Source organism: Oncorhynchus masou, chromosome 14 (genome assembly GCF_036934945.1).
Source record: "Oncorhynchus masou masou isolate Uvic2021 chromosome 14, UVic_Omas_1.1, whole genome shotgun sequence".
NCBI classification, from domain to species: Eukaryota; Metazoa; Chordata; class Actinopteri; order Salmoniformes; family Salmonidae; genus Oncorhynchus; species Oncorhynchus masou.
Window position 1 is genome coordinate 13,623,558 of NC_088225.1, and position 27,402 is coordinate 13,650,959.

General features: G+C 43.2%; 1 protein-coding gene and 1 long non-coding RNA gene across 2 annotated transcripts in view; one reads left to right on the forward strand and one right to left on the reverse strand.

Moving 5' to 3' along the window:
* Positions 1-3,698: 3,698 nt before the first annotated feature.
* Positions 3,699-15,793, reverse strand: LOC135554304 (protein Hook homolog 2-like). The gene is made up of 22 exons (XM_064986532.1): positions 15,526-15,793; positions 14,588-14,670; positions 13,593-13,665; positions 13,386-13,436; positions 11,469-11,601; positions 11,055-11,122; positions 10,766-10,828; positions 10,499-10,579; positions 8,606-8,769; positions 8,351-8,491; positions 8,038-8,239; positions 7,806-7,916; positions 7,536-7,623; positions 7,313-7,379; positions 6,305-6,442; positions 5,585-5,672; positions 4,969-5,003; positions 4,770-4,852; positions 4,547-4,650; positions 4,282-4,389; positions 4,121-4,192; positions 3,699-3,965 (listed from the first exon to the last, which is right to left on the reverse strand). The coding sequence occupies exons 1-22, from the start codon at positions 15,568-15,570 to the stop codon at positions 3,834-3,836; spliced, it is 2,130 nt and encodes a 709-aa protein (XP_064842604.1). The 5' UTR covers positions 15,571-15,793; the 3' UTR covers positions 3,699-3,833.
* Positions 15,794-15,816: 23 nt separating this feature from the next.
* LOC135554305 (uncharacterized) overlaps positions 15,817-27,402 on the forward strand; it is a 51,678-nt gene continuing 40,092 nt past the window's right edge. Inside the window, exon 1 of the long non-coding RNA XR_010457673.1 lies at positions 15,817-16,247. This is a non-coding gene — a long non-coding RNA (uncharacterized LOC135554305). The remainder of the gene's footprint in view (positions 16,248-27,402) is intronic.

Genomic DNA, 27,402 nt, shown 5'->3' on the forward strand with positions numbered 1-27,402 from the left:
AGGTCGAATCGCCCAACCTCACTAATGCTCTTGTGGCTGAATGGAAGCCAATCCATGCAGCAAATGTTCCAACATCTAGTGGAAAGCCTTCCTAGAAGAGTGGAGGCTGTTATAGCAAAAGGGGGACCAAGTCCATATTAATGCCCATGATTTTGTAATGAGATGTTTGACGAGCAGGTGTCCACAGTTTGTCATGTAGTGTATATTGCCAGTGCCAACATTTCATACTGCAAATGTTGGTACTGGCATATCATATGTCTAACAGACACTGTTAATTTCCAATATATTTAAGCAGTGATTTACCATCACCAAATTGACAGGCTAAAATCAACACCAACAAGCGAGGGAGAGGAATCACGAGCACTGCTAGGCCGTCCGGAGTTCAACGAGTCTGTGTTTCAGCAATGTAACAGCATGTCCAATTAGTGATGGTAAATGCCCATTGTGAGATGTCCATTACACATATATTGCCAGTTTCAATACGTTATACTGCAATTGGACAGTGTCCATTGTGCCCATTGCAGTGTCCAGTGCAAATATATTTGAATAGGGATTTACCATCACGAAATGGACGGAATGAAATGACCACCTAAGTGTGAGGGAGAGGAAACACTGTTTGACTCGTACTGTATATTGCTAATGGACATGTGTAACGTTGCTGGATATTGGCGGGAACTGGAACACGCTGTCGTACACATCGATCCAGAGCATCCAAACATGCTCAATGGGTTACATGTTTGGTGAGTATGCAGGCCATGGAAGAACTGGGACATGTTTAGCTTCCAGGAATTGTGTACAGATCCTTGCAACATGGGGCTGTGCATTATCATGCTGAAACATGAGGTGATGGCAGTGGATGAATGGCACGACAATGGGCCTCAGGATCTCGTCACGGTATCTCTGTGCATTCAAATTGCCATCGATAAAATGTAATTGTGTTCATGGTCCATAGCTTATGCCTGCCCATACCATAACACCACCACAGGGAACTCTGTTCACAAACATTGACATCAGTAAACCGCTCACATTGGACCAACATTGGTCAAAAAAAATGAACATTCAATTCTCTGGCAAAAGCTCTGTAGGACATTCCTGTATTAAGCATGCGAAATTGCACGCTCCCTCAAAACTTGAGACAGCAATGGCATTGTGTTGTCACAAAACGGTACATTTTAGTTGCCTTTTGTCCCCAGGACAAGGTGCACATTTGTAATGCCACACCTGTCAGGTAGATGGATTGTCTTGGCAAAGAAGAAATATTTACTAACAAAAATGCAAACAAATTTGTGCACAACATGAGAGAGATATGTTTTTTGTGTGTATAGACCATTTATGGGATCTTTTATTTCAGCTCATGAAACCAACACTTCACATGTTGCATTTATATTTTTGTTCAGTAGAGTTTAAGTCCTTTAACTGCATGTTCAATTTGTGATGGTAAATGTCAATTGTAATATATTGCTAATGGACAGTGTAAACAAGTTATACTGCAATTGGACAGTATATACATTGACAATATATTTGAGGGATTTCCAGTCACAAAAAGGACAGGTTGAATTGTACAGGCCATATCTGTGCTAGGACATAGCAGTTCAGTTGGAATGTTGATTTACTACTTTGAAATGAAAAGCCTGACTTCCTGATTCAATACCAAATAAACACATCTACTTAAAAGAGTAAAACACTAAGTGAAGTTAAATGTACACACAGTTGTGGTTTCATAGCCTGGTAAATAACATTGCACAGATTAGTTACACACTTACAGAGTGTTAGGTACAAGTCACAGAGAGCAGTTTGGCTACCAAAGAGAAGTTCCATGTTTATGTCAAAGTAATCAGATAGATGTAGTGTTCAACAATAGTGTTGTCCTTCACAGGTTCATCTTGAGAAAATGATAAGTAAAAGTAAAAATTTACATAAATTCAGTTGTAAATATGACAAAAAGAGTACACATTGTTCATTAGCTAGGTAAGTTCCAGTGTCAGTGAACAGAAGCATCTATAGTTGATTGCTTCTGCTGAGAATGAGATAAAAGCTACATACCATTGCCATCTTGAAACCTTCCTTCCCTCCAGGATTACACAGTAACAACCTCCAGTGTGGCCAGTTCCAGTCCCCCCCCACATCAATTAACTATGTGAATCAATACCCCCACTCTCTGGTTCTCACAAGCACCAGCGTTTCCTACATTCAAAACAGTCTAAAGTGGTGTGTGCAACCAATCATAACTCTTAAAACACCCTGTTTCACTCTTTAGAGGGGATAAATTCAAGTGAAAAGAACAAAAATGTAGTCCATCAGGAAGTCTAGCCAATCATTCATAAAGTAAATTCCCATATTACAGCTTGAAACAAAAGTTTGTTCAATAGTCTGTGTGAATACTATCAGTCAAACGGTCCTGACAGAAGAGGACCCATATCTGCTAGTCTTTCAGAGCGCCTGCCATTACATGTGAACACCATACTCCTAACAGGAATTTGATACAAAAGTAGATAGGTTAAACAGAGTCCGGGACATTTTTCTAGTCTTTCACAAGGAAATGAACCATTATTAAAAAGGGAGGAAGTGCTTTTCTTTACACTGTGTACCGTTGCTGAACATTATTATACAGACTAACACAACTACATAACATGCTGAGGTTAGAAAGCTATTCTTCTTGCTCTTCAAACTACAACAAAACAACTCATAACAAAGGAGAAAACAAATAGATGATACAGCTTGAAAGAAAAGTCTAAAACACATTCACAGAAATAAAAGAGGTCATGACTGTGTGTGCAGAGAAAATGTGTTCCTCTCATATCAAAGACATTGAGCTCTTCAAGAAGAGGGGTGCCAAACTCATTTTGCCCCGGGGGCCACATTCAGTCTCCAACAACATTTCCTCGCCATCAAAATGGGCAAAAAGTGATGCTCCCCGACTGTCATTTTGATGATTATTAGTGGGCTGGACACAGTCAAACTGTATGAATGTAGGCCCATTCGCATTTCTAGTTTCAAACTTGATTTTTGTCATTGTAAAAGTATATCGAGTTAGCCCAGCCCAGCCCAGCCAGCCCCCCCCCGCAAAATATCTGGATCCGGATGACCCGTTCTAGCGCTTCAAAAGTTTCTCTCACCGTGTACATTTAAAAGTGTCAGAGACACAGCACAAGCCAGAATCTCCAAATGGCTTGGGCACAAATGAATAGAAAATTCACCATGATCTCAACCCATAGGTGTCTCTTAGTGTTTCCATGTCAGAGTAAGAGGATAATATCTATTTAGCCTGGCAGTGGGCTGGATAATAAAGGGTGAAAATATATAGTAGTAGGGGAAAGGTAAAGACCCCTGGCCTATTGACAGCAGAAATCATCCCTTTCTATCTCGGTCATCATTCCAAAGCATTGATTCTCATAATGTCCTAATCTAAACCTTAAGAAAACAGCAAATACATTATAGCTAAAAAGAGGGCTTGAAAGAAATGGAGGGACTGAATGAGAAACATCGTCTAAGAATTCCATGTCAAAGGATTAGTCACTCAGCTTCTTTCTATCTACTTCATGTTCCTTCATTCCAGCTCTCATTTAGACCCATTTCTCTCATCTTTGTTCAAATGAGTCTTGGCAGCTTTGAATGCACTTGAAGGTGCAGTAAGTAGCTCTGCATCGCTGACGCTCCAGAAAATCCTGTAACAGAGATGCCCAGCAGAGGGCAGCAGCAGCAATCTTCACAAAACACCAAGAGGAGAAGTAAAGGCATCAGAGCAGTGAGAGTAGGGGTACGGAAGTAGTGAACACTAAGATATCGATAATGTTTTGCCTCATCTCCACATCCTCCCCCAGAGTTGATATGTCTTATCTGGGCTGGTGGCGGGCTGCAAGACCTCTCCTGGCGTGGGTGGACTGCCTCTGCTGGGCCAAAAAGGACTGGGCCTGGTTGGACGGACCCGACCGCTCTCCCACCACCTTCTGATGCAGGGCCATACCCTGGGGAGGGAGAGAGAGAAATAGAGCCATAAGACAGGTAAATGTTTTACTAACAAAAAAAACAAGACCATTATACAAGTCATTGCAGCACCCATCATGCCAACTGCTCTAATACTATGTAGATGAGGCAAATACGGAGAGGTTTGCTTACTCACCATATTGTACCAGGCACTTATGATGAGTTTCTCCTCCTGGTCATGTCTGGACCTGCTCTTCTCATAGTCATGCTGCACACAGAGGAGTTGTTCATGCATATGGAGGGTCAGAAATGCACCACTCATCTGCATCTCGTCAGTCAATGTAGAGTGGCTCTTACCTCCAGGTGCTGGATCTTCCGGTCTCTCTCAGTCAACTGGTTCTTGAGGGCCTGAACATCAGGAGACACAGTCAGAGGCGGCTGCTTGGGGTCCAGAGTCTTGATCACCTGCACAATGAACACAAACATACTTGGTGCGGAAATTCTCAACTATGTCACGATGTGCATGACAATCTTTGACGATATCTGCAACTCAGATTTAAGGCGGCGGCCAAGCACCGTGGCGCTGTATGGATGAGTTTAGTATCAGGCAGTGTTGACTGACCGTCCTGGCCTTCTCCACATAGCGCTTGTAGCGTTCCTCCATCAGCTTCATGTCCTCATCCTTCTTCTTCAGGATCTCCTGCAGCTCATCGATCTTCTTCGCCACTGACAGGAGGGAGGTTGAAGAGGAAATATTAACGGCATTTTCAGAGCTTGAAAGTTCTCTTAGATTGATACTATTTGATAGCACTGCTCCCAAGGGCAGGAAATAAGAGGCTGCTTACTGTTGCCGTCCACTTTGGGCTCCAGGTCATCAATGACCTCTCTCTTCTTCTGCAGGTCTGAGTGGGCCTCATGGAGCTTCTCCCTGGGACGAGGACAGAGGAAAAGCATGGAGGAGCCGGACGTGCAAGAATCTACAGAGCGGTAATAATACTCCCTTCACAGGTGCAGTGTGCAAGCATCAGTGATAATAGTACTCACAGGTGCTCCTCAAGCTTCTTCTTCAGCAGGGAGGACTGAACAGGGAGGAAGAAAGTCGGTCAACACTCAAACTACTGAGAAACAGACTTCTGTCAGACAGAGACACAAATAATAAGCATAATACACAACTGAAGTCAAATCAGAGCCCAGGCAGGGATGGGCCGTACTTACAATGGCCTGATTGGCCGAATGTCGGTCGGTGGGGGCAGGCGGAGAGACAGAGGGGTAGGCGTTAATGGTGAATCAACACAGCAAACAAGGGTTAAAGTTCGCACTCAAAATCTCAGAGAGCAGTCACAAGCAGGCAGTCATCGGTGGGGAGAGAAGGATACAATCTACAACAGTCCTCAAGGACTATACTGAGGTCTAGGTCTCTTTCCAGTTATAATGACTACAAAATACCAAATAACAAAAAACAAACATTTGAACTAAGACCCATTGATGGCCAACCAATTAAGAGATATTGGTCCTTTCCATTCTTGATTCCTATACATTTTCAGTATACTGTCTCTGATTGGAGAAGACTGGGTCCACTCAGTGATTGGTATGGACAAGGTAACAGGAGTAAGAGGATGTTAGAGGAGGAGGGGTGAATGAGGAGGGTCTCTCCACTCACATCCTCTGCCTTGCTGCCCTGCTCCTGTAGAGCCTTCTGGAGATCCTCCACCTGGGACCGCAGCTCAGAGATCTGCTGCTGGTTCAACCTGGAAGGAGGAGAGAGACGGAACAAATAAGAAAAGTAAGAGGGAGAGAAGGGGAAAGGAAGAAAGAATGAGGAAATTTGATTAAGCTGGTTTTGATGAGTGAGTGGGAGAGGCTGGCGATGCATACAATGTCACATCAGCCGCTGCATTAGTCCACTCTAGCGGTGTCCCACCCACCCACTCCCCTCTTTGTGTGTTGTGGTTCATTAGGGAAAGACTGAGCCACTTCAGCCATACTCCACAGCTCGGGATGCTCTCCTCCTGCTGCTGAAGATGGCTGCCTGCCTCCCACACTCTGGACCCATCGCCACACACACGATCCACTCAGAAAAACCGCCCACACACACGCTCTGTACGGACAGCCGGGGGACAATCTGGCCCATTGCTGTCCATCCTCCGCTCCGGCCCACACAACACACAGACCAGAGGGTGAGCTGACATTTAGCTAGATCTCTCCTCCGTTTAGCCAAATGTGAAACTCAAACAGAAACTCTGGCAATATATACTGTGACTAAGATAGTCATTGACTGACCTTGATACATACAATCAAATCACAATGTGCATAACTAAAAACACTGCAGTGGTATTCGTATAGAACATATCTTTTATTTTACACATGCCTACACACACACCTGTTTTGTGTCTCCAGGGTGTTCTGGCTGCGTTGAGACTCCTCCAGCTGGCCCTGTACCTCCACCAGTCTCTGTCTGTAGCTCTCCTCCTGGACACACAGCATCTTGTTCTCACTCTGCAGACGCACCACCGTCTCCCTGTGGAGGAAGCAGAAGGGATGAGGTCAAAGAGAGAAGGCAGGGAAGTGGGGCAGAGAGGCACAGGTCTGTACACTATGCACCAACAGAAGTATTCAACGCCACCTCAGCCAATTTAACAGCGGTGCCATCTGACTGGGAGCCATTCTATTCATGGAGCCAATGGCACATTCTGGTTCTAAAAATAGTGTGGCTGAGGAATAAGACCTTTGCCATTTATCACAGCTGAACACTATGTTTGGGCGGATCCAGATTTCCATATCATTCCTGAACCACACCGGGTTTACGGCAGTGCACACAAAGGGCATGATTTCTGTTCAAACACTTACAAACGCTAACAAAGTGTTAGCGAATTCCCATAGCGGACTTTAGCTAAATGCTAACAAGCGCAACCGAACATAAATGAAAAGCAAAGACAGAACCCAGCTCATAAAGTTATAGAACTATCTCAAAAGGCTACTCACGCTTAATATAAGAGGGGATTGATTGTCTCTGCGTAACCAAGAAGCTTGATCTTGCAAGCTAGCCACCTACAGCTAGCAAGTTAGCAAACCAAATGCATAGCTGGAGAAAATGTATTTGTCATTAAGATAGTTAACTTATAGATATATTTAGCTGGCAAACATTAGTAGTGAATTTCAAGTGCAACTTGATCAGCTCTTGCACTGCTCGACAGTGGACGTCACATGCTCTTAGTAAACAAATATACCATGTGACTGGCTCAACTGAATTGTATTGAAAAAAAAACATTTCTAAATACCCCGGTACCGCCCAAGCCTACAGTTGAAAATGAGCAATTGAATTCTGACACCACTGTATGTCTATTGATAGGTGTTATCTAACAGATTGAGCTTTCACACACATACATACTTGAACTCTGTGGGCATCATCTCAGAGGCCAGGTTTCCCACTGTGCCAGAGTCCTCACATAATCCACCTGAAGGGGAGAGAGAGCGCCAAGAGGTCAGGGGAAAATAGAGCACATTTGTTTTAACAGTCATCTTATCAACTGCCACAAAAGGTCAAACAACCCCCCCCCTACCATCTTGTCATTTAGAAAAACTGAGATGTTAGTTGTGTCCATTGGACTCACCTGGTTGACTGAGGCCCTTCTGTTGGACCTGTGCACACCTGAGCTCATCATTGGTTTCCCGCAGTGTGTCTCGCTCCGAGATCAAACGCTGGAAAACACATTGGGATAACGTGGGGATTAGACTGCACTCAATCTGATCCTACTAGAAGTGTTCAAAGTGACTGCCTCAGAATTTCAGAGATTTTAAATCCACATCCACTTTGACATCATGCCCTTTTAAGTAATACATCTTAGTCTGGAGAGGAGTTGTCCCCGGCCATCCTCTCTCACCTCTTTCTCCTTAAGCAGGGCGTCATACTTGTCCTGAAGGTTCTTGTACTCAAACTGCCACTTCTCAGCCTTCAGTGCCTCTGACGAATGCTTGGTGTGAAGCTCATGGACCTGACAGCAGGAAGGCAAACACATTCAGGGTCTGAAGAGAGTTCATACCATCATGTGTCATACACACATCCCTCTCCACACCTTTGTTAACCCTCCCCACTCTCTAGCCCTCTCTGCCCACCTGTCTCTTGTAGGTGTCCAGCTGGGTGCGGACTGAGTTGGCCCTGCGTAGCTCCTCCTCCAGCTCACATGTGCGCTGCATGTAGACAGTGTTGCGCTCCTCCAGCAGACGCACCTGTCTGCGCAAGTCCCCCAGGTCCTCCAGCTTACGCTTGTATGTCTCCACCAGTGCCTCCAGCCGGCTCACCCGGTCAGACGAATGCCTGAGGGAGGGGAGAGGGTGAGATGGGGAAGCGTTTTGAGGATGGGACAGGAAAGGAGAGAAGGATAGGAGGCCACAGACTACTGAGAGGCTGCTCTCCCCCTGGGCTCACCGGAGGATGTCCATCTCATCTTTGAGAGTCTGGGCTTCCTGGGCGAGGCTGGTCAGTTCATCGTTACGGTGAGTGAGGTCCAAAACGTCACGCTCCAGAATCTCCCCTCGCACACGCATGTCATCTCGGCTGTTCTCTAGTCTGAATCACAAACAGGGGGCAAACAGAAAATTATAAAATTAATTGTATCAAAAGAGTAGACACAGAGTAGAATGCATTTAGTTTGGAAGTCTGTGTTGAGGATATGACTCTGACCTGTAGTTCTCCTCCTGTAGCTGCTCCATCTGGCTCTGCAGCAGCAGCAGCTTCTTGCCAGTGATGGTGGTAGAAACATCCTGTGGGTTACTGAGGCTGAGCTTCTCCCTCAGGGACTGTGTCTCCACCTGCAGGGATGACTTCTCCTCCAGGACGGCTGCCAACTGAGGCCCAAACACACAGACAGACAGAGTCAGGGGTGGAGTGGCAGAGAGAGAACCAGACAAAGTGGCATGTAACCAAGGCTAGAGAGGGAGGAGACCTAGAGACAAATGAACAAAGTTACACATTGAGTCATAGAAGGTGCCGAGCACAGAAAAAGGACACACACTTCAAAACGCAGAACACCGCCAAAAAACCAATTTACTCATGAAAAATGCTGAACACAAATAAGACACTCCACAAGTGCTAAAGAAAAAAAAGAGCCACACTCACATATCCAGCAACAGACACTGTACATTGCTTGCAAAACATGCAATGTTTTTCCATGAGGGTTGGTGGTAACTTCACATGCACAAACATCAAAGCAGTTAGTCAGCTGGTCTGCTATGTTCTCAGTCGGGTGGGCCACTTTCTCAATGGAGCAGTTGTTAGCATTACCCCTCAAGGAGGTGAATAGAAAAACAGGTGTCTGAGTCAGTCTGACTAACAGTTACAAAGTGGGGAGACTGGAGAGTGAGCTCAGAAAGGGATGTTGATTAAGGATTCAAGCTAGTGAGGCTTGATGAAAGATGAACTATCCTTGGGGTTATCATGGACAAGAATGTTGGTTGGTGGTTTAGGGTACGTCCACCCTGAATATGTTTGTGGGTTAGGCAAGCAGGCATGCCAATATTAAAAGGGGGCGTCTATTACTTACCTGTTGGACATCTTTCCAGTTTGAGCACAGCAAAACTCTACACTGAACTTTAAGGACAAATGGCTTGCTTTAGCATCACACCAGGGAGAAAGTAAAGAACTACATAAACTACTGAGAATTCCTTAATGTGTTGAATGTTTACATACTAAGAAATATGCTGAATACATAACAGTGGTAATTGCCTTCTAATCCTAAATACTATACAAAGTAATTATTGGGGATCAATGACCTAAGTCTTTGTACCCAATGACATTGCCTAATCAGAGGCAGCATTAGCAGCACAGATAGCACTGTTTCATAGAGAATAGAGGATTTCTAGTACCCAAAAGCCCATTTTAACATGTGCAGCGCCATTGAAAACGTTCACCATTTTGAAGTAGTCAACTGGGTGGGGCTTCCTATTGGTTAAGGAAAGATCACAAAATTCCATCCAGGACATCAGGAAGGATCAGCCAATAAATTATTTGTGAGCAAACATTCCATAATTGCAGGTGGCAGTACATCGCCCACCTTGGCTTTATATCTGTATACAACACACTCCAGGTGGCAGTATGCACCCTTTTAGTTTGTTTACCAACTCAGAAGTAATAGAAGAAAATATACTACTTCAAAATTAGTGGAGGCTGGTGGGAGGTGCTATAGGAGGACAGGCTCGTTGTAATGGCTGGAATGGAATAAATAGAACGGTATCAAACTTATGGAAACCACATGTTTGACGCCGTTCCTTTAATTCCATAACAGCCATTACAATGAGCCTGTCCTCCTATAGCACCTCCCACCAGCCTACACTGATCAAGATGGAGATGGCCTCAATGGCGCTGCCCGTGCACTCACAGAAGCCATAATGGGACAGATACAAAGAAGAGTCCTCTATCACTCTCTATGTACCATTTACACATCAAACCATCAGGGGGAATCAGTCAGACTGGACAACAATCCTCCGCCAAGCGAATAAATAGGGTCACTTCACTCATGGCAAAGAGCTGCAGATACACACTCAACATGCTAACTAACAAACAGTCCTCTCTGCCCACCTGGTGCTCCAGGTCCCGACAGCGCTGGCCCAGATCCTCCTTCGCCTCCACCTCCTCACTGAGAAAATAATACTTCCTGGACTGCAGACATGGAGAGAGGCACAAGGGAGGTTATAGACAGCACAGTGGGAGGTAGAGAACGAGAGAGATACCATGAAAGACAAGTAAATGAGACAGCAATTGAAGAATAGCGATAAAAACAACTTGCAGGGGAGTGAAAGTTCAAAACTAATCAGAGAAGCAGAGTAAGAAGAGAGCAGGTCCCACCTGGTAGTCAAAGTCCCCGTAGGTCTCAGGACTTCCTGGAACACTTGTCTCTTTAGCCAGGAGCTACACCACAACAACAGATTCAATTGCTGGTTCAAACTCCAGAAAGACAGATCACATGGTGAAACCCATTGTCAATATAGAGGTAATAAGGACAAGTGAGCTATTGCCTGTTTTATAGTGTATATTGGTGTTAAATAGATAAAGCTTTCAGGGAGCAAAGAATTGTGCTTGTAGGTGCAATCTCACAAGAGGACAAAGAGGATAATATCCAAAATACTGATCTCACCTCCTGTATGGCTGTCATGACAACATGCTGGACAGACTCCTCCAGGGTCATTATCTGCTGGATGTGTTCTATGAAAAAAACAAAAACATGGAGTCGTCGTCCACTGAATATCACATCCACATCTGACAGCCAGACACTCAAACACTTCAAGCACACTGCTTTACACACAGTGCAACAGTTTATCCTGCATTCACATCAAACCCACAAGCTTGTTCATCTGAAGATCACATTGTCTTTTAAAACCCTGTTTTATCATAATCTGTATACAGTACATGGTTTAGGCTTTGTAGGAATGAACCAGTGAATGCTCAGTTTATGAACTCGTGATAATCAGGTCATTGCATTAATCCTGCATTTTCTCCATAGGTGACTTCCTGTTACCCAGCATGGCCTCCTCTAGCCCAGCTAGCTCACCTTGCTTCTTCTCACAGCTGACAGCACAGCCAAGCACCAACTGCACCAGCTTTCCAAGTTCAGTCACATCTCCAAACTCCCCAATCAGATTGATGTCTGGCAGGTGCTCGTCTGCTACCTGGTGGCCAAGCACCTGTTCATGGAGGGATGGAGACAATGGGGGATTATGAGAAAATACACAGTTGAAGTCAGAAGTTTACATACACTAGCCAAGTTCATTTAAACTCAGTTTCACAATTCCTGACATTTAATCCCAGTAAAAATTCCCTGTCTTGGGTCAGTTAGGATCATCACTTTATTTTAAGAATGTGAAAATGTCAGAATAATAGTAGAGAGAATGATTTATTTCATTTAATTTACATACACTGAATTTGTATTTGGTAGCATTGCCTTTAAATTGTTTAACATGGGTCAAAGTTTTGGGTAGCCTTCCACGAGCTTCCCACAATAAGTTGGGTGAATTTTGGCCTATTCCTCTTGACAGAGCTGGTGTAACTGGGTCAGGTTTGTAGGCCTCCTTGCACACACACTTTTTCAGTTCTGCCCACAAATGTTCTATAGGGTTGAGGTCAGGGCTTTGTGTTGGCCACTCAAATACCTTGACTTTGTTGTCCTTGAGCCATTTTGACACAACTTTGGAAGCATGCTTGGGGTCATTGTCCATTTGGAAGACCCATTTGCGACCAAGCTTTAACTTCCTGACTGTCTTGAGATGTTGCTTCAATATATCCACATAATTTTCCATCCTCATGATACCATCTATTTTGTGAAGTGCACCAGTCCCTCCTGCAGCAAAGCACCCCCACAACATGATGCTGCCACCCCCATGCTTCACGGTTGGGATGGTGTTCTTCGGCTTGCAAGCCTCCCCCTTTTTTCTCCAAACATAACGATGGTCATTATGGACAAACAGTAATATGTTTGTTTCATCAGACCATAGGAAAAAAAAAAGTACACTCTTTGTCCCCATGTGCAGTTGCGAACCGTAGTCTGGCTTTTTTAATGGCGGTTTTGGAGCAGTGACTTCTTCCTTGCCGAGTGGCCTTTCAGCTTGTGTCGATATAGGACTCGTTTTACTTTGGATATAGATACTTTGTACCTGTTTTCTCCAGCATTTTCACAAGGTCCTTTGCTGTTGTTCTGGGATTGGTTTGCACTTCTCGTACCAAAGTACGTTCATCTCTAGGAGACAGAACGTGTCTCCTTTTTTTTCTCGGTATGACGGCTGTGTGGTCCCATGGTGTTTATACTTGTTCATCTGTACAAACAATACTACACGTGGTACCTTCAGGCGTTTGGAAATTGCTCCCAAGGATGAACCAGACTTGTGGAGGTCTACAATTGTGGCTGATTTCTTTTTATTTTCCCATGATGTTTGAAAGAGGCACTGAGTTTGAAGGCAGGTCTTGAAATACATCCACGGGTACACCTCCAATTGACTCAAATTACGTCAATTAGACTATCAGAAGCTTCTAAAGCCATGACATCATTTTCTGGAATTTTCCAAGCTGTTTAAAGGCACACTTAAAGTCAACTTAGTGCATGTAACCTTCTGACCCACTGGAATTGTGATACAGTGAATTAAAAGTGAAATAATCTGTCTGTAAATAATTGTTGGAATAATGACTTGTGTCATGCACAAAGTAGATGTCCTAACCGACTTGCCAAAACTATAGTTTGTTTAACAAGACATTGTGGAGTGGTTGAAAAACAAGTTTTAATGGCTCCAACCTAAGTGTATGTAAACTTCCGACTTCAACTGTATGCATTGAGCAATGACATTTCAAATGGAGTAAGACATGTACAAACACTGAGGAACAACTGGAGGAGATTGAGCTCTTAAAAGAAATGCAGGAAACATGTATATACCATCCATCCCTTCCTTCTGATCTTTAATGAAGAAAAGCCTTTACTCACATCATGGTAATACTCAAGCATGCTCTGAAGAATCTTCTTCAGGTTGCTGACCTGGAGGAAAATTAAATAAATCTGAGCTGGATAATACAGGCATCTTTGCCTTGGTGAAAATACACCATCTTTAAACAGTGAGGCCAGTGGTCACTCTAGGTTGCCGAGGTGACAACCTAGAGGCACTGTGTCATATCCTTCTGTCTCATACTGCACCTTGAGGCGCCAGTTGGCCTCACTCTCCTCCTTGATCCTGCTCAGCCATGCCTCATTAAACCAGGAGGGGTCTCTGTTAACGAGATGAAACACTTAACAATACATATTCTAGGGACATACAATACACAGGAAGCCACAGGGCAGAGTATTTCTAAACTGGAAACTCTAATATGTGACACTCAATGAATGTCACAACAAGCAATCAATCATTGGAAACTTGCTTGAGTTATCATATAAAAAACAGACATAGAATTGCCATTACCCAATTCAACTAACCTTTAGATAAAAGCAATGCATGTTTCCAGTTCGACACAAAAACAGATACATTTCTGCGTGTGCGAGTGGATAGAAAGGCACACAAATACTACAGCAGATGAGGTATGAAGGTAATTTGGCTTGGACAGAAAGTACTCTAAAATGGACAGGCCCTTGCACAAAATCCCACCTGGGCACAATCTGCCAGACCCAGAAATACAGACCTATTCCGTAGCAAGCGTAGGAATTAAATAAAAACAGACTAACAGCCCATCCTCTAACTTTACAAAAAGGCTTTTGAATAGATGATTGAATTTGCTCTAAATCAGGTTCTATTCAAAGTAGTTAAAGGCCCAAAACAAAATGTCAGTGTGCAACTGATAAGCAAATCAGTCTTTGAATTGCAAATGACTGGGATTGAACGACTCCACAAATCTCTTACTATTGCCAATTGCCAATGTGACAGGGTAATGGGATCTGCAAGTAAGGACCTTTTGCCACGTTGACATGCTAGTCAGAACTAGGAAATTCAGAAATGTCCAACGTGCTAGCTAACTGGTTACAGTTATACACGTGCCACGTTCATCGAATCAGCAAGTCGGACATTTCTGAGTTTCCTAGTTCCGACTAGCATGTGGAGGTGTCATAAATCTCCCAGTTTTCCCAAGCTGAGCTGGTGTCTACTCTTGTGTTAACCCACCACCAACCTCAAAACGCACAAAAAGATGCTGTGCCCTTACATCCTGTGTAGAACGTGAGCAATAGCCACTCCGCTCGTCAGGTCCTGCTTACTGGTGCATGAGGGCACCTGAAATGTCTGTAGCTGGAAGGGTTGGACATGAGAAATGAGAAGAACATGTGTTAGTGTGTCATTTATTCCACTTCACATGACAATCAATTAGAAATCAACTGATCGAGAAGAGGAACCATGCAAATGCTACTGCCAACACGTTTGGCAAATTGCATGCTGTTTTAGGATGGGTATCTATTAAGCACTTTGTGACAACTGTTGATAAAAAACGGGCTTTAAAAAAATACATTTGATTGATTGTACCGTCTAGAAGTGCTGGAAAGCCATTCTACATATGTACTGTACAGCTAAAGTGTTAGCTAACCACTAAATGATAGACCTCAGCTAGCTACTTAGCTGACAAGTTGTTTGTAATACAAGTCAAGAGATCATTCCACATTTCTAGCCAATTTTAATATAGCCTAAACAACCTATATTGTTGTTCCATGGTACATAGTTGAAAAACTCAGCCATCTCAATGGTACTCAGAGGCTAGCTAGGAGAGTGACACTGGCTTGCTGGGGCTTGGCTAGCTAGACCTTTGTACTGATTGCATAAGATGGTGGCTAACTCAGTTGCTGGCTGGAAACTTGAGCTTGTCCAACAAGTATATTTCTGATGTCGACAGTAGACCATCAAAATAATATAGCTAGCTAGTTAGCTTTATTTGACAGTGACAGCTAGTTAATGATGTTCTTTTTTATTTGAATGGGTTCAAGGCACTATTAACGATAAAATACCTAGCTACATTTAATTGTAAAAACACCTAATTTCATTTCGCCACATTTCACTGCTAGCGAGAGGTCGCTTTGGATGACGACTCAGTCTGGCTAGCAAGATATCCCAGTTACCCAACTTGGCAATCATATTTAACTTTGTAAAACTTACCCAATTTAGTAACGAATCGCATAGCTTTGCTTTATCCAGACTCATTTTGGTTTGTCTAACCGATACTCTGCAGTTAGCACACTAGCAATCGAGACTTTCACCTTCAAACTTAAGATTTTAGTTTTTAGCTCACGTCAACAAACCTTGGCCTCCTGTTAGCTAGCTTGACTTTCGCGTTTTAGCTCCCTAAACCATCCGGGTGAGCCTCCGTATTAAGAACATTGTCATGGCAACAGATGACAGTATTTCATTTGTTGTTGTCACAGAGTTTCTAAACCCAGAGACTTCCGGAACGCTTGCGAAGCAGACTCGGCCGGGGTTTGGTGTTTGAGAAGTGACAAATTCTTCCTTGGTTGTTAATTTTATCGAATCTTAAGGCACAACCTAGATTCGAGACAATGTACTAAGTATTTGAACATGTTTTTTACTCCAACCTCGTGAAAGTGACAAACTGACACGTTTTTAGTTATTGCACATGCGCAGCTTGGCGCGAGACAACCGTTACACCCGATTACGTGTTTTTGCGCATGAGCAGTCGCCGCGGTCACGTGCTAGTTGGAACTAGGAAACTCCGATATTTCCAACATTCGTTGAACGCGGCACGTGTATAACTACAACCAGTTAGGAGGTTGGACATTTCCGAGTTTCCGAGTCCCGACAAGCACTTGGACGCGGCACCAGCTAGCCAACGTCGCCATGACATCGCCTACAAACGTGATCAGGTAATTATATTGGAGAAGCAGTTTCTGCCTATCTTCATACTGTACTGTCTTTGTTGTTTGCTCGCCTGTATGTTGCTCAAAACAGAGCGGTATTGTAGAGATCATTTGTGGGCGTTATGTTGTGTATGTTTCGAAAACCTTTAGCATGCTTTTTGGAATTAAAAAATTAATTTGTTCGAAAAAGTTCCACAAAAGAACAGTAGATGGCTCAAGTTGACAAAATGACACAAAACTGAGGAGTGAAGGTGTCTCGAGTCCGAGCAAAACTGATCATGTAGCTAGCCTAGCAGAACAAGTACATTAATCAATTATGTTTAGCAATTAAAATAGAAAACACCATTCCCTCCAGTTGACATATTTAAAAAATACCATCTCACTTTGTCAAAAGGTGTTTATCTAGTGGCTGTAAAGCAAGACACAATGCATCACAGCAATTAGCCCAATGGTTTCAATTATTCCAGTGCCTTATTAATTCCCTGTGCCTAAGTGCTGATATGCATCGCTCTCACATTGATCTGTCTCCTGAGAAAATGTGCTTTATCAGCTCAATGTGAGGGCCTCCCTGTGTCATAATATGCAGACACACACCTATTTTCCTAAGTACTCTATCTCCCTGTTTTACACCTCTCCCTTCCAATACTCACAGTACAACCTGATGTATTTGCCAACTTCCTGTTTGCTCTGGCCAGCCCAACAAGTCAGGTTTCCTCCCTGGTCCACCCACTGTAGGCTACCTGCTCTCCTCGAACACCAACTTGTGTGACATGTCTGTTTCACTTCCTACAGTGGCTTGCGAAATTATTCACCCACTTGGCATTTTTCTATTTTGTTGCCTTACAAACCCAAAAATAAATTTTAATTCCAGGTTGTATCATTTGATTTACACAACATGCCCACCACTTTGAAGATGAAAATATTTTTTTATTGTGAAACAAACAAGAAATAAGACCCCCCAGCAATTACAGCTGCAAGTCTCTTGGGGTATGTCTCTATAAGCTTGGCACATCTAGCCACTGGGATTTTTGCCCATTCTTCAAAGCAAAACTGCTCCAGCTCCTTCAAGTTGGAGGGGTTCCGTTGGTGTACAGCAATCTTTAAATCATACCACAGATTCTCAATTGGATTGAGGTCTGGGCTTTGACTAGGCCATTCCAAGATTTTTAAATGTTTCACCTTAAACCACTCAAGTGTTGTTTTAGCAGTATGCGTAGGGTCATTGTCCTGCTGGAAGGTGAACCCACATCCCAGTCTCAAATCTCTGGACTACTGACACAGGTTTCCTCAAGAATTTCCCTGTATTTAGCGCCATCCATCATTCCTTCAATTCTGACCAGTTTCCCAGTCCCTGCAGTTGAAAAGCACCCCCACAGCATGATGCTGCCACCACCATGCTTCACTGTGGGGATGGTGTTCTCGGGGTGATAGGTGGTGTTGGGTTTGCGCCAGACATTGTTTCCCTTGATGGCCAAAAAGCTCCATTTTAGTCTCATCTAACCAGAGTAACATCTTTCATGTGTTTGGGGAGTCTCCCACATGCCCGTTGGCGAACGCCAAATGTGTTTGCTTATTTTTTTTTATTTCAGCAAAGACTTTTTTCTGGCCACTCTTCCGTAAAGCCCAGCTCTGTGGAGTGTACTGCTGAAAGTGGTCCTATGGACAGATACTTGATTCTCTGCGGTGGAGCTTTGCAGCTCCTTCAGGGTTATATTTGGTCTTTTTGTTGCCCCTCTGATTAATGCCCTCCTTGCCTGGTCCGTGAGTTTTGGTGGGCGGCCCTCTCTTGGCAGGTTTGTTGTGGTGCCATATTCTTTCAATTTTTTAATAATGGTATTAATGGTGCATCGTGGGATGTTCAAAGTGTATGATATTTTTTTATAACCCAACCCGGAATCTCCACAACTTTGTCGCTGACCTGTTTGGATAGCTCCTTGGTCTTCATGGTGCTGCTTGCTTGGTGGTGTTGCAGACTCTGGGGCCTTTCAGAACAGGTGTGTGTATATATACACACATATATAGATCATGTGACACTTAGATTGCACACAGGTGGACTTTATTTAACTAATTATGTGACTTCTGAAGGTCATTGGTTGCACCAGATCTTATTTAGGGGCTTCATAGCAAAGGGGGTGAATACATGTGCAAACACCACTTGAGTTTTTTATTTTTTTGAAATTTCAATTCACCAATTTGGACTATTTTGTGTATGTGCATTACATGAAATCCAAATAAAAATCTATTTTAATTACAGGTTGTAATGCAACAATATAGGAAAAACGCCAAGGGGGATGAATACTTTTGCAAGGCACTGTATGTCTCCCAGCCAGACCTGCCCGTAAACTTTGTTTGGTCTCTACTGAATAGTAAACTCAGTCTTAAATGCGACTTCACCATATTTGTCAAACCACCAGAGCCAATGTTCTGTGTAAATGACTGCACACGTTGTCCGTTATAGACTACATCTTTGCCCACCCACCATCTACCAATATAGTCTCAAAAAATGTGTTTAGATGTTATATAAATGTATACATCATTGAAGTATAATACAATAACCCTATGGTATTTATTGAGGGATATTCACGATAATAATAAAAAACAATATTTTATAACAATTTGTACCTGCCAGTTTGTTATAATGACTCAAATGTTCTCCTACAGGTAGGCTACAACACTATAGTACTGGGTTTACGTGATCCTTTGTGGAAATGGTTTTGACACATATTTACCTGCTCTCCTTCCCACACTCCCCAGTACCCAACCTCTGTGCGGGACACTTCAGGGGTGTGTGCATGTTTGGTTAGTGAGAGGGGGCCACAACCTGAATAACCCAGAGAAAGAATATGAGACCTGGGAGGAAGTAAGGTTTATGGCTGGGGGTTCGGTGGTTTAGTCATCCACTGAGTGAGGGGTCTGCTGACTAACACCATGGGGTGGGCTGGGGATATTGGCGAGGCCTGAGAGGAGGTTGACTATTTTTGTCCAGCTCCCCCGCCTTCACTCTAATTCCTCTTTTTGCTTGTTCTTTCTTTACATTATTCCCCAGATGTGTTTCCTTCCTGAAAGTCAGAAAGCAGTACTTCTCCTCTTTTCCAACCCCAGTCTGACGCACATGCGTCCTCCAGGGAAGTGGGGAGGGGTGGAGGTGGGGAGGGCAAACAGAAAAAGATTGGGTAATTCTATTTTTTTTTTAATGTTGTGGTTTCTTCGGTTGGAAAACTATTTGGTGATGGTTCCTTATTCACTTTTCACAGATCTTCACAGTTTTCACATCATTGCCTTTTCCACACATGTTTCAATAACTTTATCCATGGCATAGACACACATGTACAGAGCACATGATTTGGAGTTCTTCTGTTGAAGGCTATCATAATGTCATGCTGATCTGGCACTGGTGTATAAGAAGAATAAAGAGCAAACATCTTAGCTCTCATGTTCTCCTTCAGGTATTTAGCCTATCCCTGCATATGAATTAAGTTTATGGTTGTGAGAAACAATAGCACACTGCGCCTTTAAATAAAGGAATGTGAACAATCCACTGCTGTGCCCAGGCATTGGGGCTGGAATTGGTTGGAATGTTGGCAGAAGTTTCATCTCCCCACAGCTCTTTCCCAGGCCAGGTGTTGGAAATGTAGGAAAACAAAACTATCTGAAAAGAGGGAATAGAGGTGTGGGGGTGAAAGTGGGAGTGCAGGGTTAGTGAGAGATACACAGAAGTCCAATTAGAATCCAAGCTCTCTAGACATGAAGTCATCCAGCCTATATAGTTCTACTGAAAAGACATTTAAAATGGGAGGGAAAAACCTGACTGAGATTTACTGCTCCTCCTTATCGGCTGTCTCTTCCTCTGCTCTCTAAACAGAGATTTATGGCTTTGGCAATATCAGGTATTTGATGTGTTCATCACGAAATGCACGCATACAAACACAAGGCAACCTGGCCTAACTGGGTGCTGGGCCACTGACTGTAGTGATGCCTGTCGAACATCGTTCCGGGAGTAGTTGGTTTATACTTTATTATTGTGTAGTTTAGCCCTGTCTGGTGACTCAGTGATAGGTCAATGTAGTTTGAACCACTGAAGTTAACGTTTATGTTATGTAACAAAGATGAGATGACCCTCAATGTTATTGAAATAGATCTCGCGCTATGCAACAGCCACAACATACCAACCTCCTATTACAAAGCGTGATCCACATCATCAAACCAAGGGCATTAGCACTGGGTAATTCCCTGGATTCAACTAATTGGTGTAAACAAGTCTATCACTCCCATAGCATCTGGACATTAAAAACTAGGTGGGCCTCATTTCACTCACCTAGTTTTGCATTCATAAAGACAATTTTGGTTGGCATTGCTAAGTGTAAGAGTTTGTGTAATCCTCTCTCACCCATTCTCTCTCTCCCTCACACACACACACAAACACTCCCATGCAGAGGCAGCACACGGCTAGTGTAGGGTGAGTCACAGTGACCTGGCAGAGAGTGCCTCCCCTTGGGAGAGTCCTTACATGCATCCCTGTGATTATGGCCAAATCCCCTGAGGGCATCAGGCGGGCCTTCTCTCTGAGCAACGTGAGACCGCCACCCATTGTTAGGTCCACAATGCTGAGCTTACTTGAAAGGTGATTTCGCAAGAAATCATTTCACAAGATGAAAAGGGTTTAGCAGTGTATATCAATTGATAGCTGTTTTTGGCCCAGTTCTCCTCCTTTTATAGTGTTGTGTTCCAGTTGTAGTCTAATATGACACCAGTATCGTATGGTTAAAAACATTTTCATTTTGAAGCATATACTATCAGGCATAGCAATCCTATATGAATCATCGCTGCATGCAGAAACATCTTTGTTCTGGTGCTGACAAGAGATCTGCCTGCTGTCCCCTCACCAGAGCCCCATGCAGGGGCAGACTGGCCATCTGGCATTTCGGCAAATGGGCCAGTGTGGGGGCCACAAGAAAAAAAAATGGTCCGATGTGTTAGAAATAACAGGGCCAATTTCTAGTCCCAATCCGCCTCTGGCCCCATGGACACAGGATGGTTGATCTCCCTCCTCTGGGAAAAAGCATCTTAGCTTCACACAACACATGGAGATTATATTATACAACCACTGTGTCATGTATAATGTATTTAACAATCTATAAGCTACATTATGATAAGACTGTTACATTTAACTGGCCCTTCGGCATTTTTCCCATGTTGACTTTAGGCCCAGTTGCTTAATAGGAATGTATCAGTTTATTTAACACAACAACACTATAAAGCAGGAGAATGGGGCCAAAAACAGCTATTAATTGATATACACTGCTAAACCCTTTTCATCTTGTGAAATGTTTGTATCACCAGTACTCGTTTGGTTTGTTTATATTACTTGCATATCTGTAGTGAAGAACATACAGAGTGAACAAAACATTAGGAACACCTGCACTTTTCATGATATAGACTGATAGGGTGAATGCAGATGAAAGCTATGATCCCTTATTGATGTCACCTGTTAAATCCACTTCAATCATTGTAGATTAAGGGGAGGAAAAGTTTAAAGAAGGAATTTTAAGCTGTGAGACAATTGAGACATGGATTGTGTATGTGTGCCATTCAGAGGGTGAATGGGCAAGACAAAAGATTTAAGGGCCTTTGAACAGGGTATGGTAGTAGGTACCAAGTGCACCGGTTTGTGTCAAGAACTGCAACGCTGCTGGGTTTTTCATACTCAATGGTTTCCTGTGTGTATCAAGAATGGTCCACCACCCACAAGGGGGAGGGCAACTCAATATTAAGAAGGTATTCCTAATGTTTTGTACAAACAGTGTATATACAGTATGGCATCAGCTACAAATAACAAATGCTTGAATCTTGCTAAAAGGAGCTTGGGGACACTGTTTTTCAATTGTAATAGATTTAGTAATTGCAGAGTAAGACTAATAATAGACTAGACTCCACCTGAACCTGTTTCTCCCAGCACGTGGTGAAGTACTACAAACACACACGTCGCCCACACAGCCTAAACAATGAACCACCCTGCCCCACCCTGCCCCACTCTGCACCACCCTGCCCCACTCTGCACCACCCTGCCCCACTCTGCCCCACTCTGCCCCACTCTGCACCACCCTGGCCCTTGCCCTTTCAGACACATTCCATACGCCCTTTAACCAAATTGTTGAGACCATTGAGATTGCCTGGTGGCATGGTTGGGGACATGTTGAACCTGGGGATGTTTGTGTTGCTACGTGACTGTGCTTGCCGGCATAATGAAGTACTGTACCAGTAAAATGAAACGCATCAATAGTGTGGAGAGCGTGTGTGTGTGTGTGGGGGGGTAGAATTAAAAGTCCTCATAAGTATAGTAATACAGAGCTGTGTGTGTGTGGTTACTTATGCAATCTCTATAGGGTGTGAGACCAAATTCTGAAGATTCTTTTCAAAAAGAGCCTGCCACACCTCCAAGCTTGCACAACTTCCCAATTTTTTTTTTCTTGTCCACATTCTCCACAGACACACACACCCATATTCAGCCGTTTACCCTGCTGCAGATGGCTGCAGCTCTGCCAATTGATGCCCTTCCCTAACAACCTTAATTATACAGCAGGACTTGAGCTCTACTTGTCAACAAGTGTGGTTTCAGAGTGAAGCCACAGCCCTTCACCCAGAGTGACAAGCCACCTGACTCAGCAATCTGGCCCTGTTTACTGGCCCTGTCCACCGCAATCAACATGCCTGCATCTAGCCTGTCTTTAATTCCACTGGGGCATGGGCAGTGCAGCGCTTTTAACCCTGTAAGTGCCCTCTCCTCTGTCCATCCTCATCAGAGTCTACACAGAGCTGTCACACAAAGGACGGACACACACACACACACACACACAAAGGCAGGTCTGATGGACACTCTTGGACCACACAGGATGGCTAATTCTAGCTTTGAGCGCTATGATGAAACTGTCTCTCATGAGGACCGCCACAGGAAAGAGACCCAGAGTTACCTCTGTTGCAGAGGATAAGTTCATTAGAGTTACCAGTCTCAGAAATTGTAGCCCAACTACATGCTTCAGAGTTCAAGTAACATACACATCTCAACATCAACTGATCAGAGGAGACTGCATGAATCAGGCCATCATGGTTGAATTGCTTCAAAGAAACCGCTACTAAAGGACCTCAATAAGAAGAATAGACTTGCTTGATCCAAGAAACACGAGTAATCTGTTTTTTGGTCTGATGAGTCCAAATTTGGAATTTTTGGTTCTAACCACAATGTCTTTTCTTAAATATATTTTTTTAACCCCCTTTTCTCCCCAATTTCGTGGTATCCAATTGTTAATACGTAGTTACTTTGTCTCATCACTGCAACTCCCATACGGACTCGGGAGAGGTGAAGGTCGAGAGCCATGCGTCCTCCGAAACACAACACAACCCAACCAAGCCGCACTGCTTAACACAGCATGCATCCAACCCGTAAGCCAGCCGCACCAATGTGTACACCGTACACCCAGCGACCTGGTCAGCATGCACTGCGCCCAGCCCGCCACAGGAGTCGCTAGTGCGCGATGAGACAAGAATATCCCTGCCGGCCAAACCCTCCCTAACGCGTACGACGCTGGGCCAATTGTGTGCCGCCCCATGGGCCTTCCAGTCGCGGCCGGCTGCGGCATAGCTCAACCGCCATGTCTTTGTGAGATCCAGAGTAGGTGAACAGCTTATCTCTGCATGTGTGGTTCTCACCGTGAAGCATATAGGAGGAGGAGGAGGTGTGATGGTGTGGAGGGTGCTTTGCTGGTGACACCTTCAGTGATTTTTTTAGAATTGAAGGCACACTTAACCAGAATGGCTACTACAGCATTCTGCAGCAATATGCCATCCCATCTGGTTTGCACTTAGTGGGACGATAATTTGTTGTTCAACAGGACAAAGACCCAACATACCTCCAAACTCTAAGGGCTATTTGACCAAGAATGGGAGTGATGGAGTGCTGTATCAGATGAACTGGCCTCCACAATCACCCGATATCAACCCAATTGAGATGGTTTGTGATGAGTTGGACCACAGAGTGAAGGCAAAGCAGCCAACAAGTGTTCAGCATGTGGGAACTCCTTCAAGACTGTTGGAAAAGCATTCCAGGTGATGCTGGTTGAGAGAATGCCAAAAGTGTGCAAAGCTGTCATCAAGGCAGAGTGTCTAGTTTGAAGAATCTAAAATCTAAAATACATGTTAATACATGTTTAACACAAAGAAAAACTAGGTGTGTCCAACTTTTAACTGGTACTGTACATAGTCACTTTAATGTTTACATACTGTTTTATCCACTTTATATGTATATACTGTATTTATAATTAACACATCTTAACAAAACATCTTTGCTGTAGGAAATTAAAATAAAAACATTGATGTTCTGTCCTCCTATCCCAGTCTCTCCTCTCTGTTTGCCTGACTTGTTTGGCATCCTTCATTCCAGTTGTTCCGGGGCTGCCTGCCCACCTGTTGCTCTCCCATCTATCTGCCTTTAGCACTGTTAACAGACCAGTCATTGTCTAGGTCTGGGGGTGCAGGGTGTCCTGTACCTCCAGACACTGATCCACTAAGACAGCGTCTAGTGACTGATCCAAAACCAGGTGAATTGCTGTCCACTCCGCTCACCCACACAGTGACGGATGGACTGCTCCATTGATTGACATGCCAACCAAGTGACAGACTAACTGACTGGTGACCATACAGACTGAGTGACTGATGAGTCTGTCCTTCCAGCACAAACTCCTGTCATGTTCTAAACACATTGAATCAGTTTTCATATCCTTTGAAGATGTTCAAGCCATGGTTACTGCCATAGACCTATTCAGAAAAGACCGCATAGGCAGAAAAGACCGCATAGGCAGAAAAGACCGCATAGGCAGAAAAGACCGCATAGGCAGAAAAGACCGCATAGGCAGAAAAGACCGCATAGGCAGAAAAGACCGCATAGGCAGAGTCAGAAAAGACCGCATAGGCATAGGCAGAAAAGACCGCATAGGCAGAAAAGACCGCATAGGCATAGGCAGAAAAGACCGCATAGGCATAGGCAGAAAAGACCGCATAGGCAGAAAAGACCGCATAGGCATAGTCAGAAAAGACCGCATAGGCATAGTCAGAAAAGACTATATGGTCAGAAAAGACTATATGGTCAGAAAATACTATATAGATATAGTCAGAAAAGACTATATAGGCATAGTCAGAAAAGACTATATAGGCATAGTCAGAATAGACCGCATAGACATAGTCAGAAAAGACTATATAGGCATAGTCAGAATAGACCGCATAGTCAGAATAGACCGCATAGTCAGAAAAGACTATATGGTCAGAAAAGACTATATAGTCAGAAAAGACTATATAGTCAGAAAAGACTATATAGTCAGAAAAGACTATATAGTCAGAAAAGACTATATAGTCAGAAAAGACTATATAGTCAGAAAAGACTATATAGTCAGAAAAGACTATATAGGCATAGTCAGAAAAGACTATATAGGCATAGTCAGAATAGACCGCATAGACATAGTCAGAAAAGACTATATAGGCATAGTCAGAATAGACCGCATAGGCATAGTCAGAAAAGACTATATGGTCAGAAAAGACTATATGGTCAGAAAAGACTATATGGTCAGAAAAGACTATATGGTCAGAAAAGACTATATAGTCAGAAAAGACTATATAGTCAGAAAAGACTATATAGTCAGAAAAGACTATATAGGCATAGTCAGAATAGACCGCATAGGCATAGTCAGAAAAGACTATATGGTCAGAAAAGACTATATGGTCAGAAAAGACTATATGGTCAGAAAAGACTATATAGTCAGAAAAGACTATATAGTCAGAAAAGACTATATAGTCAGAAAAGACCATATAGGCATAGTCAGAAAAGACCATATAGGCATAGTCAGAAAAGACCATATAGGCATATTCAGAAAAGACCATATAGGCATATTCAGAAAAGACCGCATAGGCATAGTCAGAAAAGACTGCATAGTCAGAAAAGACTATATAGTCAGAAAAGACCGCATAGGCATAGTCAGAAAAGACCGCATAGGCATAGTCAGAAAAGACCGCATAGTCAGAAAAGACTATATAGGCATAGTCAGAAAAGACTATATAGGCATAGTCAGAAAAGACTATATAGGCATAGTCAGAAAAGACTATATAGGCATTGTCAGAAAAGACTATATAGGCATTGTCAGAAAAGACTATATAGGCATAGTCAGAAAAGACTATATAGGCATAGTCAGAAAAGACTATATAGGCATAGTCAGAAAAGACTATATAGGCATTGTCAGAAAAGACTATATAGGCATAGTCAGAAAAGACTATATAGGCATAGTCAGAAAAGACCATATAGGCATAGTCAGAAAAGACTATATAGGCATAGTCAGAAAAGACTATATAGGCATAGTCAGAAAAGACTATATAGGCATTGTCAGAAAAGACTATATAGGCATAGTCAGAAAAGACTATATAGGCATAGTCAGAAAAGACTATATAGGCATAGTCAGAAAAGACTATATAGGCATAGTCAGAAAAGACTATATAGTCAGAAAAGACTATATAGTCAGAAAAGACTATATAGTCAGAAAAGACTATATAGTCAGAAAAGACTATATAGGCATAGTCAGAAAAGTCTATATAGTCAGAAAAGACCGCATAGGCATAGTCAGAAAAGACTATATAGTCAGAAAAGACTATATAGGCATAGTCAGAAAAGACTATATAGTCAGAAAAGACTATATAGGCAAAATCAGAAAAGACTATATAGTCAGAAAAGACTATATAGGCATAGTCAGAAAAGACTATATAGTCAGAAAAGACCATATAGGCATATTCAGGAAAGACTGCATAGGCATAGTCAGAAAAGACCGCATAGGCATAGTCAGAAAAGACCGCATAGGCATAGTCAGAAAAGACCATGTAGGCATAGTCAGAAAAGACCGCATAGTCAGAAAAGACCACATAGGCATAGTCAGAAAAGACTATATGGTCAGAAAAGACTATATGGTCAGAAAATACTATATGGTCAGAAAATACTATATAGATATAGTCAGAAAAGACTATATAGGCATAGTCAGAAAAGACTATATAGGCATAGTCAGAAAAGACCGCATAGACATAGTCAGAAAAGACCGCATAGGCATAGTCAGAAAAGACCGCATAGTCAGAAAAG